The sequence below is a fragment of the Lacerta agilis genome, chromosome 7, assembly GCF_009819535.1.
Source record: "Lacerta agilis isolate rLacAgi1 chromosome 7, rLacAgi1.pri, whole genome shotgun sequence".
Lineage (NCBI taxonomy): Eukaryota > Metazoa > Chordata > Lepidosauria > Squamata > Lacertidae > Lacerta > Lacerta agilis.
The window spans coordinates 73,052,407-73,067,938 of record NC_046318.1 but is presented as its reverse complement, the minus strand read 5'-3'; the positions used below and the strand labels follow the sequence as shown (position 1 = coordinate 73,067,938).

The 15,532-nt window shown below is 46.5% G+C and overlaps 1 protein-coding gene across 1 annotated transcript in view; it reads left to right on the top strand.

Annotated features, from left to right (window-relative positions):
* The first annotated feature begins 4,083 nt into the window (after positions 1 to 4,083).
* The window catches only part of FBXO32 (F-box protein 32), a 30,540-nt gene continuing 19,091 nt past the window's right edge, over positions 4,084 to 15,532 (top strand). The window contains exon 1 of the mRNA XM_033155813.1: positions 4,084 to 4,413. Within this exon, the coding sequence (XP_033011704.1) occupies positions 4,289 to 4,413 (125 nt within the window). The 5' untranslated portion in view covers positions 4,084 to 4,288. The remainder of the gene's footprint in view (positions 4,414 to 15,532) is intronic.

Below are 15,532 nucleotides of genomic sequence, written 5' to 3'. Positions count from 1 at the left end.
GGTGCCGGTGTTTGTCCGCAGACAGCTTCTGGGTCATGTGGCCAGCATGACTAAGCCGCTTCTGGCGAACCAGAGCAGTGCACGGAAACGCTGTTTACCTTCCCGCTGGAGTGGTACCTATTTATCTACTTGCACTTTGATGTGATTTCGAACTGCTAGGTGGGCAGGAGCTGGGACTGAGCAACGGGAGCTCACCCTGTCGTGGGGATCCGAACCGCCGACCTTCTGATCAGCAAGCCCTAGGCTCTGTGGTTTAAACCACAGTGCCACCCGCGTCCATCGTGTTGTTGTTAGGGGTTGCTTAACCCTTTCCACTGCCCAATACTTCTCTGCTCAGTTACTCAAGGGAATAGAGCCCTGGTGTCAACCAGGATGCCGTGGCACCTTGGGAAGACTTGAGGAACGTTCATGGGAGCCCCAGGGAGCCGTCCTTTCAATAACTTGTAGCCCAAAAATTTCTACATTATCTCTCTCTCTTTCTCTCCTCATTAAGGGGAGCCTGCGGCTTTAACCTGCAGTCAATTATCTTCCTGCATCTCTCTCTCTCTCTCTCTCTCTCTCTCTCTCTCTCTCTCTCTCTCTCTCTCTCTCTTTTTCTCTCTCTCTCTCCCTGGCAGCCTTGCTTCCTTGAGCCCACCCAAAAAAGGGGCAGGGTGGAATGGGACAGGGGCAGAACAGGAGAGCCACAGAAAGCATGTGCTTGGTCAAGGGAGCAATGGAATCAAAAATGTTGAAGGCTGAAAACTGCTGGAATAGAGTAACTTCCCTATGAGGAATACATTTGGGGCTTTTTCATTTAGAGGATGGGCGTGCAAGAGGAGTCACGATAGAATAAAACTATGCATGGGTTGGAGAAAGTGGAAAGAGGAAAGTTTTTCTCCCTCTCTCACAATACTGGAACTTGAGGACATCTGATGAAGCTGAATGTTAGAAGCCAGGACAAGGCATAACTAAATTATGGAACGGGCTCCCACAGGAGGCAGTGATGGCCACCAACCTGGATGGCTTGAGAAACGGATTAGACAAATTCATGGAAGGCTACCCATGGCTACTAGCCCTATCACAGGCAGCGTGCCTCTGAATGCCAGTCACTGAGAATCACAGCTGGAGAGAGTGGTGTTGTGCCCAGTTCCTGCTTGCAAGCTTCCCATGGGAATATTGATTGGCCACCATGAGAGTAGATGGACCTTTCAGAGGAGTGGGTGGCGCTGTGGTCTAAACCACTGAGCCTCTTGGGTTTGCTGATCGGAAGGTCGGCGGTTCGAATCCATGCGACGGGGTGATCTCCCATTGCTCTGTCCCAGCTCCTGCCAAGCTAGCAGTTCAAAAGCACGCCAGTGCCAGTAGATAAATAGGTGCCACTGCAGCGGGAAGGTAAACGGTGTTTCTGTGCACTCTTGCACTCGTCACAGTGTCCCATTGCACCAGAAGCAGTTTAGTCATGCTGGCCACATGACCCAGAAAGCTGTCTGTGGACAAAGGCCAGCTCCCTCGGCCTGAAAGCAAGATGAGCGCCGCAACCCTAGAGTCACCTTTGACTGGACTTAACCATCCAGGGGACCTTTACCTTTACCTTAGATGGACCTATGGACTGATCCAGCAGGCCTCTTCCTATGTTCTTATGTCCAGTTTCCACCAAGGAATTCCAAATGCCTGATGGGATTTTGTTGCATACATATGCCTATAACGCATAATTCAACTCTGTGGCAAGTAAAGGTTCGCTCCAGGAATGCTCTGAGCAGGCACTTGAGGACTTTGCAACTGATTTATGCTTTGCTGCACAGCGTGTACAAGACCAAGCTCTCGTTTTGACGGCTAGCTCAAACAAAAGCAAGGCGCTTGATTGGCAGAAATAAATATAGGCAGTTGGTGGCTGCTTGGGAAGAGAACCCAAAAGTGTGTGATCTTTGAAAGTGTTGAGAAATACAGACCGGGTTCCTTCTTGCATACCTAAAAGCATAAGAAACAGAAAAGGACAAAGGGAAATTATAAACATTAGAAGCACTTACATTGTTAGGTATTTCAAAAGTTATGGTGGTGTTATTGTTAAATGTTTTTCAGAGTGCAATGTGACTGATTAACCTTACCTCAGCTAACCTTCTCAGCAGCCCCGTGAAGCGGGTTGGGAGAGCAGGAGAAGGTCTGCTGTTACATTATCACTTGCCCTTAAGACAGTGATTTGCAAACTTTCTACCTTCAGGAAATTCTTTTCATATTGGTTGCCTGCCAAAGAATTTGAGTGTCTGCTGCATATTCCCTGTGCATAGCAGGGGATTCTGGGGGATATTCTAGCCTTGCCCCTGCAACAGAGGGTGCCCGGGGCATGCCAACATCACTCACGCATGTTGAGGGGGTGTCCTGATGTGACATGCAGACACCCCATGGCCTGCATGTAGAACTGTTTTTATGTTTGCTTTTTATTTGTAAGTTGCTTTGAGCAAGCCCTTTGTGGAAGAGAAAAACATGGGTATATATTATTATTATTATTATTATTATTATTATTTGGGGGGAAGGGTGGCATTCAACTAAGTTTTACTCAGAACAGACCCAGTGAAATGAATGAACGTGACTAAACTAGGCTCAGCAGGTCTACTCTGAGTAATAACTTAGTTTCATACCATCCTTGGCAAATAATCAATGGATAACAAATTAAAGGAGCAGGGGCTAATTTGCCCTTTTAGTTTACGTGGGTAATGTGCAGGTGCTTGCATGCACAATTCATGCTCAGAGCATGAAACTCGGGGTTATGGGTTCGAGTCCCATGTTGAGCAAAAGACCCCTGGACTAGATGATCCCCGTGGTCCCAAATCTACAAGTCTATGACTGGAACGCCTGTATTTCCTAGTGAGGGTTTTCTCTTAGTACGCTTAGGAGTAGTTTTCAGGTCCCTCCATCTGTGTGCGCTGTGGGGAAATCTCAGTAACTAATTTCATAGATGTGCTGCCGATAACTCAGTCGGTAGAGCATGAGACTCTTAATCTCAAGGTTATGGGTTCGAGCCCCATATTGGGCAGAAGATTCCTGAACTGCAGGGGGTTGGACTAGATGGCCCTCACGGTCCCATACATACATAACTGTTCTTGAGTACAGGAAGCTACTGTTGGTGGAGGGAGTCCACAGTTCAATGGAGTGTCAGGGATGGGGAACCTCAGGAAATTGGGAGCAAAAGGTGCCCCCCTGGGTCTTTCAATGTCAGAAGCCTCAACAGGCTTTTGCTTGTCTGGAGTGTGTTCCTGGCTATTGCTTGCTGCAATGGAGAGTAGAGAGGAGTTTATGAGCACATGTAGAAATTATCCTACAGAAGCAAATTTTAAATTTGCTGCTCTGCATGCACTCCCTCCCATGCACCCACCCAAATCTCCTTCCAGGGAAGCAAGAGGCATTTATCAGAGTAGAAGGACACACTCCAGACAGTCAAAAACACTCCAGGCAAGGTCAGTAGCAGGTGTGGCCTGGGAAGATTTACAAGGGCCAGACAGAAAGGCTTTGAGGGCCGCATATGGCTCCCAGGCCTCAGGTTACCCACCCCTTAGTTACAGTTTAGTAACAGCTGCACCAACAACGCAGCCTGTGCCGGAGTGTCTTACTGGATACCTCCTGGGAGCCCGGCTGGGTTCAAGTCCCCACTGAGCCATGAAGCTCACTGGGTGGCCTTGGGCCAGCCACTGCCTCTCGGCCTACCCTACCTCACAGGGTTGTTGTGGGGGACCAAAAACGAGCCGGGACAGAGCCCCTGCCTTGCCCTCCTTGGAGGAAAAAGGTCGGACCCACAAGCACAATTAATGCATGTTCCTACCCTGTCTTTGCTGTTGTTCTGTGGGGTTTTTTTTTTTACTTGGCTCGGGGGCCCTATAAATAAGCCGAAGCCGGGCAGCTGAGAGAGGGGACCCCGATGCCAGGGCACAAGTTTCCATTTCCAGGGTTTGCGCAACAACCGCCTCTCCTCCCGGGGAAAGAGTGCAGCGATAAACAAAGCCACGTGTCTCTCCTCCCTCCCCGGGCGAGAGGCGGAGCTGCAGCCGCTCTTCCGGCAACAAAGAGCTCCTGCAGCCCGCAGATAAATTCGGAGGCGGCCGGAGCGAGGGCAGAGACAAGGGTCGGAGTGGTGGAGCAAGGGCGAAGGAGATCATAGTAGAGGAGGTGGAGAGCAAAGAATAATAGTAATAATTTCTGTGTAGCCCTTTGGCTAGGGACAATTCCCTTCCTAGGTATCTTCGCTTGGGAGAAGGCGGCGAAAGGGAGCGCAAGGACAACTTGGGTTGCTGCTGGATTTCTTTGGCTGGCGAGGATGCCTTTTCTGGGCCAGGACTGGCGCTCCCCGGGGCAGAACTGGGTGAAGACGGCGGATGGTTGGACGAGGTTTCTGGCCGAGAGGGAGAACAGCAGCGGCAGCTTCGCCAGCGAGCGGAACAGGTGAGACCGGCGCGGAGAGAGCCGGGTGCCTTGCGCGCTGCGTGCGCCTTTGGAGAGGTTTGCCCCACTTGCAGGTAGGGTGTCGTCCCCCCGCCCCAACCCCGGACATAGTTGCTAGCAAATGCTGCCGCTGTTGTTGTTGGGGCTGCCGAGTGGTAGCAGGCAGAGAGAGATACGTGGCGGATCACACACACACCGGTTCGCATCTTTGCAAATTTAAAAAAAAAAATGGCAAGGCTTGCTTTTTGCAAAGAACGCGCAGACATGGCGGTTGTTTTCTTAGCGAGGCCGTTGTTTCCCCGAGTGCATCTCTGCCCGTGCGAGGCTGCAACGCCTCGGTTTATGTTGTTCTTGGGGTTGTGGCGTCATTGCGGGAAAGGAAGATCATCTGGCGAGCTAAACCCTCTCCTGGAACCCGGAGGCGGAGGCAGGAGGAGGAGAGTGCAGCGCCCACCTCCTGCGGCGCTACCATGAACGTGCCGCTTCCAGCTCTCCAGATGTGACTCTCGGCCCCTTAAATGCGTACGCGCGTTTGCTCCAGATTTTTTAAAAAGCGAAATGTCCGTCTTGCCCACGTTTGGGGTTGGTTGGAGAGTGGAAGCAAATCTGTGGGATTGTGGATCAGAGAGCCACCATTTTATTATCGCAATATGGAGAGTGGAGGGCTGTATCTTAAAGTTCGTCCTACTCGGAGCAGACCTATTAAAAATAATGGGCATTACTAACTTGGGTCCATTAACTTCATTGGGCTTCTCTGAGTATAATTGGATGGAACTGTGTGTGTGTAAGGGTTGTTCATATACCCGGTATGTCCTCAAGAACAATTTCACATAAAGTGATCAGCAGTAGGACCCGGTGTTTCCAGAAATCCTGAGCCCTAAAAAAAAAAAAGTCTCCAGAAATCTTCAGTTGTCTTAAAGGCATATTCTTGTAAAAGCAACAAAGGCTCTTTAAAACGCAGGATTTTGGCCTAAACTTTCTTCAGTTCTGTTTGGGTGCTCTTCTCTTATTCTTTCCTTGTGGTTACCACCCACTCAGAATTTTTTATTGGGCCAGTTTGAATTTTACCATTGGAAATGTCAGACTCAAAGCTGGACAATAAGCCCTTGCCAGACAGTTCTTGTTGTTAGCCATCTTAGGTGTCACCTGTCTTTGGCACTACGTTGCAACCTTCGTGCCTTCCAAAGCAGGTGTGTTGTGAACATAAATGCATACATATGTCCTCTGTTGCTGTTTCAAACTCTGCCCCTTGATAAGAGGATGATGGAGGTGGTTGGTTGGTTTGCTTTCTCTCTCTCTCTCTCTCTCTCTCTCTCTCTCTCTCTCTGGGTGTGATTCTCCTAGCTGCTGTGAAGGCACACCAGCCACCCCAGAACCTGGGCCTCTCTCCCCCATGGTCTTCTGCCAGCCCTCCTCTGCCTGCCTTCTTGCGAACATCCAGCCCAGGGGGGTTCTACTGCCTGTCAGTTTCCTCCTCCTCAGTCTCAGGTTGTCCTTGCAGAACTCGGCAGGGAGGAGGATGGGGACAGAAGAACTAGAGTGAACTACATCTGCTGCTCATTGGCAACCTAATGTTGGGCTCCCTGCCCTCCACTCTATCAGTCGCAGTGGGCATCAGAGACCACCTGCTTGCCCTTATGCTCTAGGTCAGGCATCCCCAAACTTGGTCCTCCAGATGTTTTGGGACTACAATTCCCATCATCCCTGACCACTGGTCCTGTTAGCTAGGGATGATGGGAGTTGTAGTCCCAAAACATCTGGAGGGCCGAGTTTGAGATGACCTAGAGCAGGCACCCCCAATCTGCTGGTCTCTGGATGTTTGCTGGACTACAACTCACATCATGCCTGACCATTGGCAAGGTTGGCTGGGACTGATGGGAGTTGGTGTCCAATAATACCTGGAGGTTTCTAGGTTGCTTTGCAACAGGGATCTCATGGGATCACTACCAGCAGATGGTGCGACACCAGATTCCAAAGCACAGCAGCAGAGACTGTTTCTTGAATAGGCAAGGAAGCATTCCCTTTAGGAAAATAATTCCGTGCATGCTCAGAGACACTCAGCCATAAAGTACCTTTTTAAAAATAAGCACTGTTCTGTCCCACCTCCACCCATTTCCCCACCTCTCATACTCTATCCAACCTTTGTCTTCTCCCCCGGGTTTTTTCCAGCATGCTGCTAAGTCTCTCCATGTCCCTGGAGACTGGTCTGATGCAACACACACACACACACACACACACACACACACACACACACACACAGTTTGTGCTGCTCTGCCTTCATCCCTACCCAAGTTCCCTCAGTCACAACATACAGCTGGGCAAAAGTGCTTGAAAGTCTAATATTCTCAAAATGTTATTGCTTTGGTTCAGGGAAGTGAGCAATCCTGCAAATTGTTTTCCTCGAAAACCAACTCCCCCTAGAACTTAATGAGAAACTTAAATAATAAATTGGCACACCAAAGAACAGAGGAGTTGGAACAGCGGCAGATAGTATGTCAATTACTGAGGAAGCAGGTTACAGTATCTGCTAAGCATGAAAGCTGGATAGCTCAGTTGGTATAGCATTAGACTCTCGGGAATCTCAGGTTCCTGGGTTCGAGCCCCACATTGGGCAGAAGATTCCTGCAATGTAGGGGGTTGGACTAGATGACCCTCGTGGTCCCTTCCAACTCTGCAATTCTACGATTTGTATGAAGTTTATTCAGGAATTAAAACACCCACCAGCCCCCATAGGCCATCAGTGAGGATTTTTTTGATGGAAGCATGTGCGTGTTACATTATGCAGTTCGCGGTGATAGTTTTGCTTGGCGCACAGATATTTCCCCCCCTACATCTGCCTAAAATGTGCAGCAAACCAGGATTTTAGATGGATGGTTTCTGTACGAGAGCCAGATTTTTTTGTTATTAGGGTTTTGGAGCTTCTTGGATGGGTTCGCTGAGCAAGCAAGAAAATGAAGAGAAAACAGATACAACCCAGTTAGGCCACAATGTTTGGATTTAAACTGACTCAAATCCCCTTCCATTTAATGGGGCTGCAATCCTTTGCACGCCAACCTGCCTGTAGATCCCACTGAACACAGTGGAGTTTACTTCTGAGTAAGTCATAGAATTGCACTGCCAAAGCTGCTCACTTGGGTAGTTAGGCTTGCTGAATTTATTTTGGAATACAGGTACCTGCTTTTTGGAAACGCCGAGTTGCAAAACTAAGCACTGAATTTAGTTGGACTTTTAAATTAGCATTACGTTATCTGTGAAGGAAGTATGTCAGATGTAACTAGGCAATATAGATTGAGACTCCTGCCTGATGATTTTGGAAGGCTTGTATCCTGTAACTTCTGTTTATGCTTTCCAGGAAAACATCAGTTTGAGTAATGTATGGGTTAGTTTTGCAAAATCCTCGGTGGGTGGTTGAAACATAAATTTGTGGCAATGGGAACACTGCGTCCCCATTAGCGGAGTTGTGCTTCAAAGCTTTTGCTCAGACGGGTATCTATTTAACTACAAGAAATCAATACTGACAGTTCAAGTGGCTTCAGAGCATGCAGTGGTTGAGATGTGGGACTTAACAAAATGGGTTGAGTCTATTTTTAAACTCGGAGCTCTCTTGGTTTACTGTGTTTAGTTAACAAAAGCCTTGGCTATGGCAGGGCATTCTGGTTTATTTTGTTTGGCATTTAACAGAATGTTGGCCACTTAAGCAGAGGCCTGTATTCGTTGCATATTAAAGGCTTCTGCATGAAAAAAATGAAATATCGTTAAGCAATGGGCCATCGTCGAGTTCCAGTATCCTGTCTTTAGCAGGGACTGATACTGAAATGCCACAGAGTAGGGTGTTTACATTCCTATCTGTCCCACGAAACTAGCCACAACTGTGAACAAGTTACATGATATTTGTTTCAGCATCTTTCAGTTTGCTTGTGCAGCATGCAGAGGATTTCCACAGCCAAATTAAAAAGAGTTCTACTGTCAGTAAGCTGTAGCCCAAGCTTTTTTTGTCTAGGCTGCTCATTTTGCTAAAAGTTCACATTGCTGAATATTGCTACTGCTACTGAGAAAGTGAACCCAGGTGTGTTTTTTGAATTCCTGGCTTTTGAAACTGCAATGGCAAAACCGAATGCAACCACTTTTGGATTAGACGTGAGTGGCAAGAGTATGACATAGCACATGGGAACGGTGCCCTGATCATTTCTTTGTCATTCGGTTGGCATCTCTCACTGCTTAAATATGCCATCTGTCAAAGCATGCCTTGACACACCAGTCTTTGAGAGCTTGTGTGATGCTCCACCTGTGCAACAGTAGCTCATCCATATGAAATAGACTGGAAGGAAAAGCCTCGCCTTGGGGCTGTGCTGATTTTCACAGTTTAAAAAAAGAAAACTGGCTAGATGTGGGCTCTTGCACAAGAGAAGTTAGGTGCACAGCTGCCAAAGTATCAAATCTCTATATCAAAGTTAGAGTGCATTGTGGGGGCATGAGAGAGGAATTATGGCTGTCTGTCTGGAGAGACCACTGCCTGCAGGACAGAAGGTTGCCACTGGTTCTAACCCTCCTGTAGGAAGAGGAGGCAGAGCCGTAGCTAGGTGATATTGAGCCCCTGTCCAGATTGTGCCCCCTAGGGAATATGGCACAGGAAAAAAATAGGGGAAAACAGGGTCCCCGCATATCATATATAGATCCTCTATTTAAAACCTTTTTATTATGAGGCAATAATTGATATTTTTATTTATGGACATGTTTATGGAAATATTTATAGCAGATTTTGCACCCCCTCCTTGCCTGTGCCCCTGAGGGGGGGGGCTTCCTCGCCACCCCCTAGCTACGTCCCTGAGAGGCAGGATTGCCTCTTTGGAAATACAAGGGGAAGGAACCGCAGCTTGTGAGGAGGGTAGAGCACATACTGCATGCTGAAAAACCCAGTTTCAATGCCTGGAATCTCCAACTCAAAGAATCAGGTGACATTTATTGGGAAAGAGCTCTCCAGAATTGCTGCAAACCCAAGTGAGCAATCCTGGGGTAATGGATAGATGCTTCTCAGTCTGCTTCTTGTGGTTCACGTTGCTTTCCTGTGCATTGAAATCTCTGTAGAAACCTTCTCCGTAACCTTTGCAGCATAAATTTACCCCTGGCATCTCAAGATGGGACTGTTAACAAGTTCCAGGTCACATCACATGACATTGGGCAATAAAGCGCTGTTGAATCATCTGATCCAGTGACATTTCTATGTCCTAGTAACGTAGCCCAGTAAACAGAGATACAGTTTCTACTGAAGATAAGGAGTGGGTGACGTTCGCTTTGGGGAAAACACAAAGAGATGAGAAGGGGGGGGGTAGAGTGATGCTTCTTTGGACAATACAGCAGAACTGTAGTTCCTTTAGGTTTCAAATAGCAACTGTTCTCTTCAATTGTTCTCTGTTGCTGCACCATCAAGACCATGCAGTTTATAAGCCAAGCCGAACAGTATATTAGTGGACACTTCCAGAAATACCTCTGTTTTCTGGCCATTCGCTGAGGAGCTGTCTGAAAACAGTGCCTTTCTGCATTAGCCAGAATCAATTCCTCACACCTGTGGCATTAGGAATTTCCCTGTGCATACGCATACACCTGGTCAGTTCCCCAAACCTGTGGCGTTAGGTATTTTCTGTTCTGTATTTGATCTGATAATTTGACAACTCCTGCGATTGCCTAAACGAAGGGCTGGAAATAACCCCTGTTACAAAGTTACTATAGTATATTTGAAATGAATGCAGAAGAGAGGGCGTGAGGAAGTCCCCAAAGTAAGATTATAAAATAAGATTAGAATAGTTAAATGAGTGTTTGAGGTTTTGTTATTGTTTGTTTGTAGTTAGGTTATTGTTTATTATGTTTGTTTTGTATTTTGTATTGTGTAGTTGTATGTTTCCTTTTTTGTATTTTTTGTAGTGTATTTGTTAAAATGCTAATAAATTCTTATATAAAAAAGGAAATAACCCCTAAACCCGAAACACTTTATACATTGGTACCTCGGTTTACAAACTTAATCCATTCCCGAAGTTCGTTCTTAAACCAAGGCGTGCTTTCCCATAGCAGCGGGGGACTCAGTTTACAAATGGAATGCACTCAACAGGAAGCAAAACATGTTCTGCTTCCAAGGCAAAGTTCACAAACCAAAACACCTACTTCCAGGTTTGCAGTGTTCTTAATCCAAGTTGATCATAAACTAAGCTGTTCTTAAACCAAGGTACCATTGTACTGTGATCTGCAGATCAGGCTCTTTCCAGTAAGGAAGCCGTCTTAAGTCTATTACTGCAAGAGTGTCAGAGTCTTGATTTGAAAGACCAATGGGTTTATTGTGACATAAACTTTTGTGGAATTAGAGCCCATGAAAACATATTGGACACTGGCACCTAAGAACAGAGGTGCACATCTAGTTGTGTCCAAGGGTCAGGGATCTCTGCTAAAAATCCACGATTCTGCCTTCCAGCAGAACAGTTGAGCTACAACCAAATTATATAAAGTCGTACCTTGGAAGTCGAATGGAATCCGTTCCGGAATTCCATTCAACTTCCAAAATGTCCAGAAACCAAAGCGTGGCTCCTGCAGCCGATTGGAAGCTGTGGAAGCCCCATCAGACGTTTGGCTTCCAAAAATAGTTCACAAACCAGAACAGACACTTCCGGGTTTGCGGCGTTCAGGAGCCAAAACGTTCGAGAGTTAAGCTGTTCGAAAACCAAGGTACGACTGTATTGTGAATGTATTTCACAAGAACAGCTAGATTCTGCAACTTGTATAAATTATGCAAACAAGCAGATTTACATGGAATTGCCAAATTTGCATAATTTAGTCTGCTTCCACTGGACAAGACAAGGGACGGTCTTTCTCAGGAGGTTATGGACTCTCCTTCCTTGGAGGTATTTAAGCAAAGGTTGGGTGGCTTTTTGTCATGGATGCTTTAGCTGAGATTCCTGCATTGCAGGGGGTTGGACTGGATGACTCTTGGTGTCCCTTCTGATTCTATGAGGAGCTGCATTTTACACATAGTATACCTTGCAGTTACAGAGCTCCAAGGCACCCTGCTGACCACATTGTGTCCCACAGTGTCATTTTTTTTTTTAAAAAATATTTTTTATTAAGGATTTTCTTGTTTTACAAAAGTATATTCACTGTCTCTCTTGTATTTTTCCATGTAACATTTTTACACATCTGTTTCGTTTGTTGAGACATTAGGAAGAAAAGGGGGAGAGAGGTGGGTGGGATGGGGAGATGGGTGGGGTGGTGATGTTTTTACTTTGCTTAATATATGTAGGCTTTGGTGTCAGCTTCGTTTGTGCTGGTTCTCTGTTGTTTGCTTGTGCTCCTTTGGTGGTGAGAGAGGTCAGGGTTGGTGTAGGGTGTGATTGTTCATTTGTGGTTGGCTGTGGTGGTCTTTGGTTTCCTCTGTGAGAGGGGTGGGTGAGAATTTTTGGTCACGTTAGCCATATTGATTTGTATGCTGTCGGTAGATTTTTGTCATTGTCTTGTTGGGCTGTGTGTGTGTTGAAGGGGAACCATACCAGGGTGAAGGCGTCTTCTTCTATTTGTCCCTGTGTCAGTTTCAGCTTACTAGTTAGTTTTTCTAGTAGGGCTGTTTCCCATACTACTTGGTACCATTGGTCCATGCTTACTCCTTATAGGTCTTTCCAGTGTCTGGTTATGATGTTTCTGGCTGCTAAGAGTAAGTGGGTTATGAGTTCTTTGTGGTGTAAGTGGGCATTGTTGTCTTGGAAGATGTTTAGTAAGACCAGTTCTGGGGTGATTTCTAGCAAGGTATACTTGGTTATCTTACCTATTTCTTATATGATTGTTGTCCAGAATCGTTGGATTTTGGGGCACTCCCACCACATGTGGAGGTAAGTGCCTGTGTCAATTTAATGTGCATGTGGCTGCGTTGACCCAAGTTTGAATCCCATGCTTCATTTGAAGCCAGTACCTAAAGAAGCCAGTACCTCCCACCATTGTCCCATGCAGTTCAGAGCTTCACTAGCTTAATGCAGAAGTGGACAACCTGTGGCCTTCTCGATATTGTTGGACCCCAAATCTGGTCAGCCCCAGCCAGAATGGCCAGTACTCCAGGATGATGGGAGTCGAAGTCCACAACATCTGCACAGCCACAGGTTGCGCACCTCTGCCTTAAAAAGAGCATGGCTGGAAATCTAGTTGTGCCATAGATTTGTATAATGGTATTATGAAATTGGTAAGCTTTATTTACAGCTCCCTTCCTAATGATCCCTAGCAGAGCATTCGCCTTTTTCACAGCTGCCACACACTGGGTCAATATACTACGACCCTGAGGTCTTGTTCCTGGTCAGTCGCTGTACACTTCAGACCCCATGAGCGCATATGTGAAATTAAGATTATTCAGTTGTTGCACAAACAAGCGGGATCTTAAGTATTAGGTGACCGATCACTGTTACGCTGTACGTTAGTAAAGGAGCAAGTCGTTTTCTTTGGGCATTTGTTTATATTACTTTGAGGCAGTCAAGAATGAAATTTAATATAAAACTCCAACTCTGGCCAGGAGATTCTGCAATAGAGGCAGCTGTCTAATGATGACTCTGAACAGGATCTTGTTACAAATACAAGAAGGAATGCGATATCTTTCTGCAGCAGAGCATTATTTTGTTATACTTCCCGTTCCCCCGTTCTCCGTTTAGACAAGTTTTTAAAATAGTTTACGTCCTCGGCATTAAGCATGGGGTAATGAAACTGATCGCTATGTAAATAAGTACAACTTGTGCATGTAGCTGTAAAATTGTAGATAGAACTGCAATGTGGTTACCCTGACGCAATTATTCCGCTCCATTGGAAAGAAAAGCCGTTGTGAGGGTGCTGTGTGTGGGACACACATTTTGCAGGTGGTTAACTGAAATCCTTGGGAGCAACGCTGCAGTCAAGGCTGTGTTGAAACATTCATTTCTTTATTGGTTGAACCCAACTTCCATTTCAGAGCAATTCTTCACTGCCTTTGTAAAGGTAAAGGTAAATGTACCCCTGACCGTTGGGTCCAGTCATGGACGACTCTGGGGTTGTGGCGCTCATCTCGCTTTAGTGGCCGAGGGAGCCGGCGTACAGCTTCCAGGTCATGTAGCCGGAATGACTAAGCCACTTCTGGCAAACAGAGCAGTGCATGGAAACGCCGTTTACCTTCCCGCCGGAGCGGTACCTATTTACCTACTTGCACTTGACGTGCTTTCGAACTGCTAGGTGGGCAGGAGCTGGGACCGAGCAACGGGAGCTCACCCCGTCGTGGGGATTCGAACCGCCGACCTTCTGATCGGCAAGCCCTAGGCTCTGTAGTTTAGACCACAGCGACACCCACGTCCCTATCACTGGCTTTGTAGTATAAATCAATAAAGTGTAATGGAAAAGTGACGCAAATTATGGATGACTCTCTGCCCCCTTTTAACGTTGATCTACAGCAGGCATAGGCAAACTCGGCCCTCCAGATGGTTTGGGACTTACAACTCCTATCATCCCTAGCTGACAGGACCAGTGGTCAGGGATGATGGGAGTTGTAGTCCCAAAACATCTGTAGGGCCGAGTTTGAATATGCCTGATCAACGGGGACTCTGAAGGGTGTGGTGGTCTAAGGAAAGGACATTAGATTGAGTTCTACTGATCAATAATTCCCCCCCCCCGATAGATGATCAGCCACAGATTGGGAAAGATTCAGACTCCCAATTGTTCAACATTTAGCAGCAACAAACAAAATCTTCCTGCCCCACTACCCTCTGGGAAACAATCACTGGAAATCCTTATCTGTAGTCTCCCAGATGTAGATTTGTACTGTGAAGCTCCATTTTTGCATTTGGCTCACCTGTCTACAACTTTGCTTTTGCTCCTGAGGGGGCTTGGCTGGATGTTTAAGACAACCATGCTAGGCTAGATTCAGAGAGGCAATTCAACCCCACAACAGACTTGTGAATGGCGAGGACCATTCTTAAATTGCCTTGCGGCCAAGTGAGACAGACCTCTATAGAAAAATGGTTTGGAAACTGCAGCCTTTAAAGCCGTTCTACAAGTGCAGTTCAGCGTGTAGTAGAGAGATCTCTGTCAGAATCACTTTAGGCTGAAAATGGAAATTGTAGTAGCGTGGGGATAATGATTTCAGCAAGTGATTTCAGCTCTCTGACATAGCAGGCAGGAGACAGCTTCTCCACATAACACTCTTTATTCAGGCAAACAAGACTGGAGACTGAGGAGAGGGAAGCTACATTTATAGGGACAGAAGACTGGCTAGAAAGGATACATTTTGGAGGGAACAATCTCAAGCAGTCACAAAGCTGCCTTTTGGTGGGAACCAATAATACTGAGGATCCAAATGCAGCAACTTGAATGAACCAATAGTAGCTGTTCCTTCTGGAACAGGAAGGCAGTTACTTTCCCCTAATGTGAATACAGACAATAGGAATACAGATATGATAACCCTTGAATCAATACACAACAGAAATAGTATGTTTTTAGTGATTCCTATGGGGAGTAAACTCCCTGCGATTAGAAAAAAACGTAGCACAGCAGGTAGAAGACTACACCAGAACATTTCTGCCTCGCATCCAAGTTCCGTTTGGGCGTTGAGCATTTTTGATCTTCGTATCCCTTGCAGTGTATAGAACTTTTCACATTCCCACATTGTTCTCCTTAGCCACCCTTGACCTGCTGAAGCTCCTCTCCCAACACAGTACTATTTGCAGGCCTTGCAAAATATGTCTGACAATAGACACATGCCTGCAACCTGTTGCTGCCTCAGGACATCTCATGACACAAGCAGGAAGCGATGACATCAGGTGAGGCAGGACGAGGCGAAAGAAAGGGCATTGACGTTGCACCCAGGTCAAGAGCTTCGTTATGCAACTGCCGCTTAATTATGGGTGCAATTGCCGCCTCATTCCATTTTTCATCAGGACAGCCTATAAAAGTGTCACTGGAGCTTGTCCTGAAAGTGACCGTTCCTGGGATATTTCCTGAACGTGCAAGGGTGTGTACAGGAAAGGAAGTTTGCTCTACGGTTCATCTTGTTTATATAAAAGAGCATTTAAATAAAATTCTTCCAGATGTGTAGGACAAGGTTGGTGCCAACACCTACCAGAATGAAACAGATTTGGGG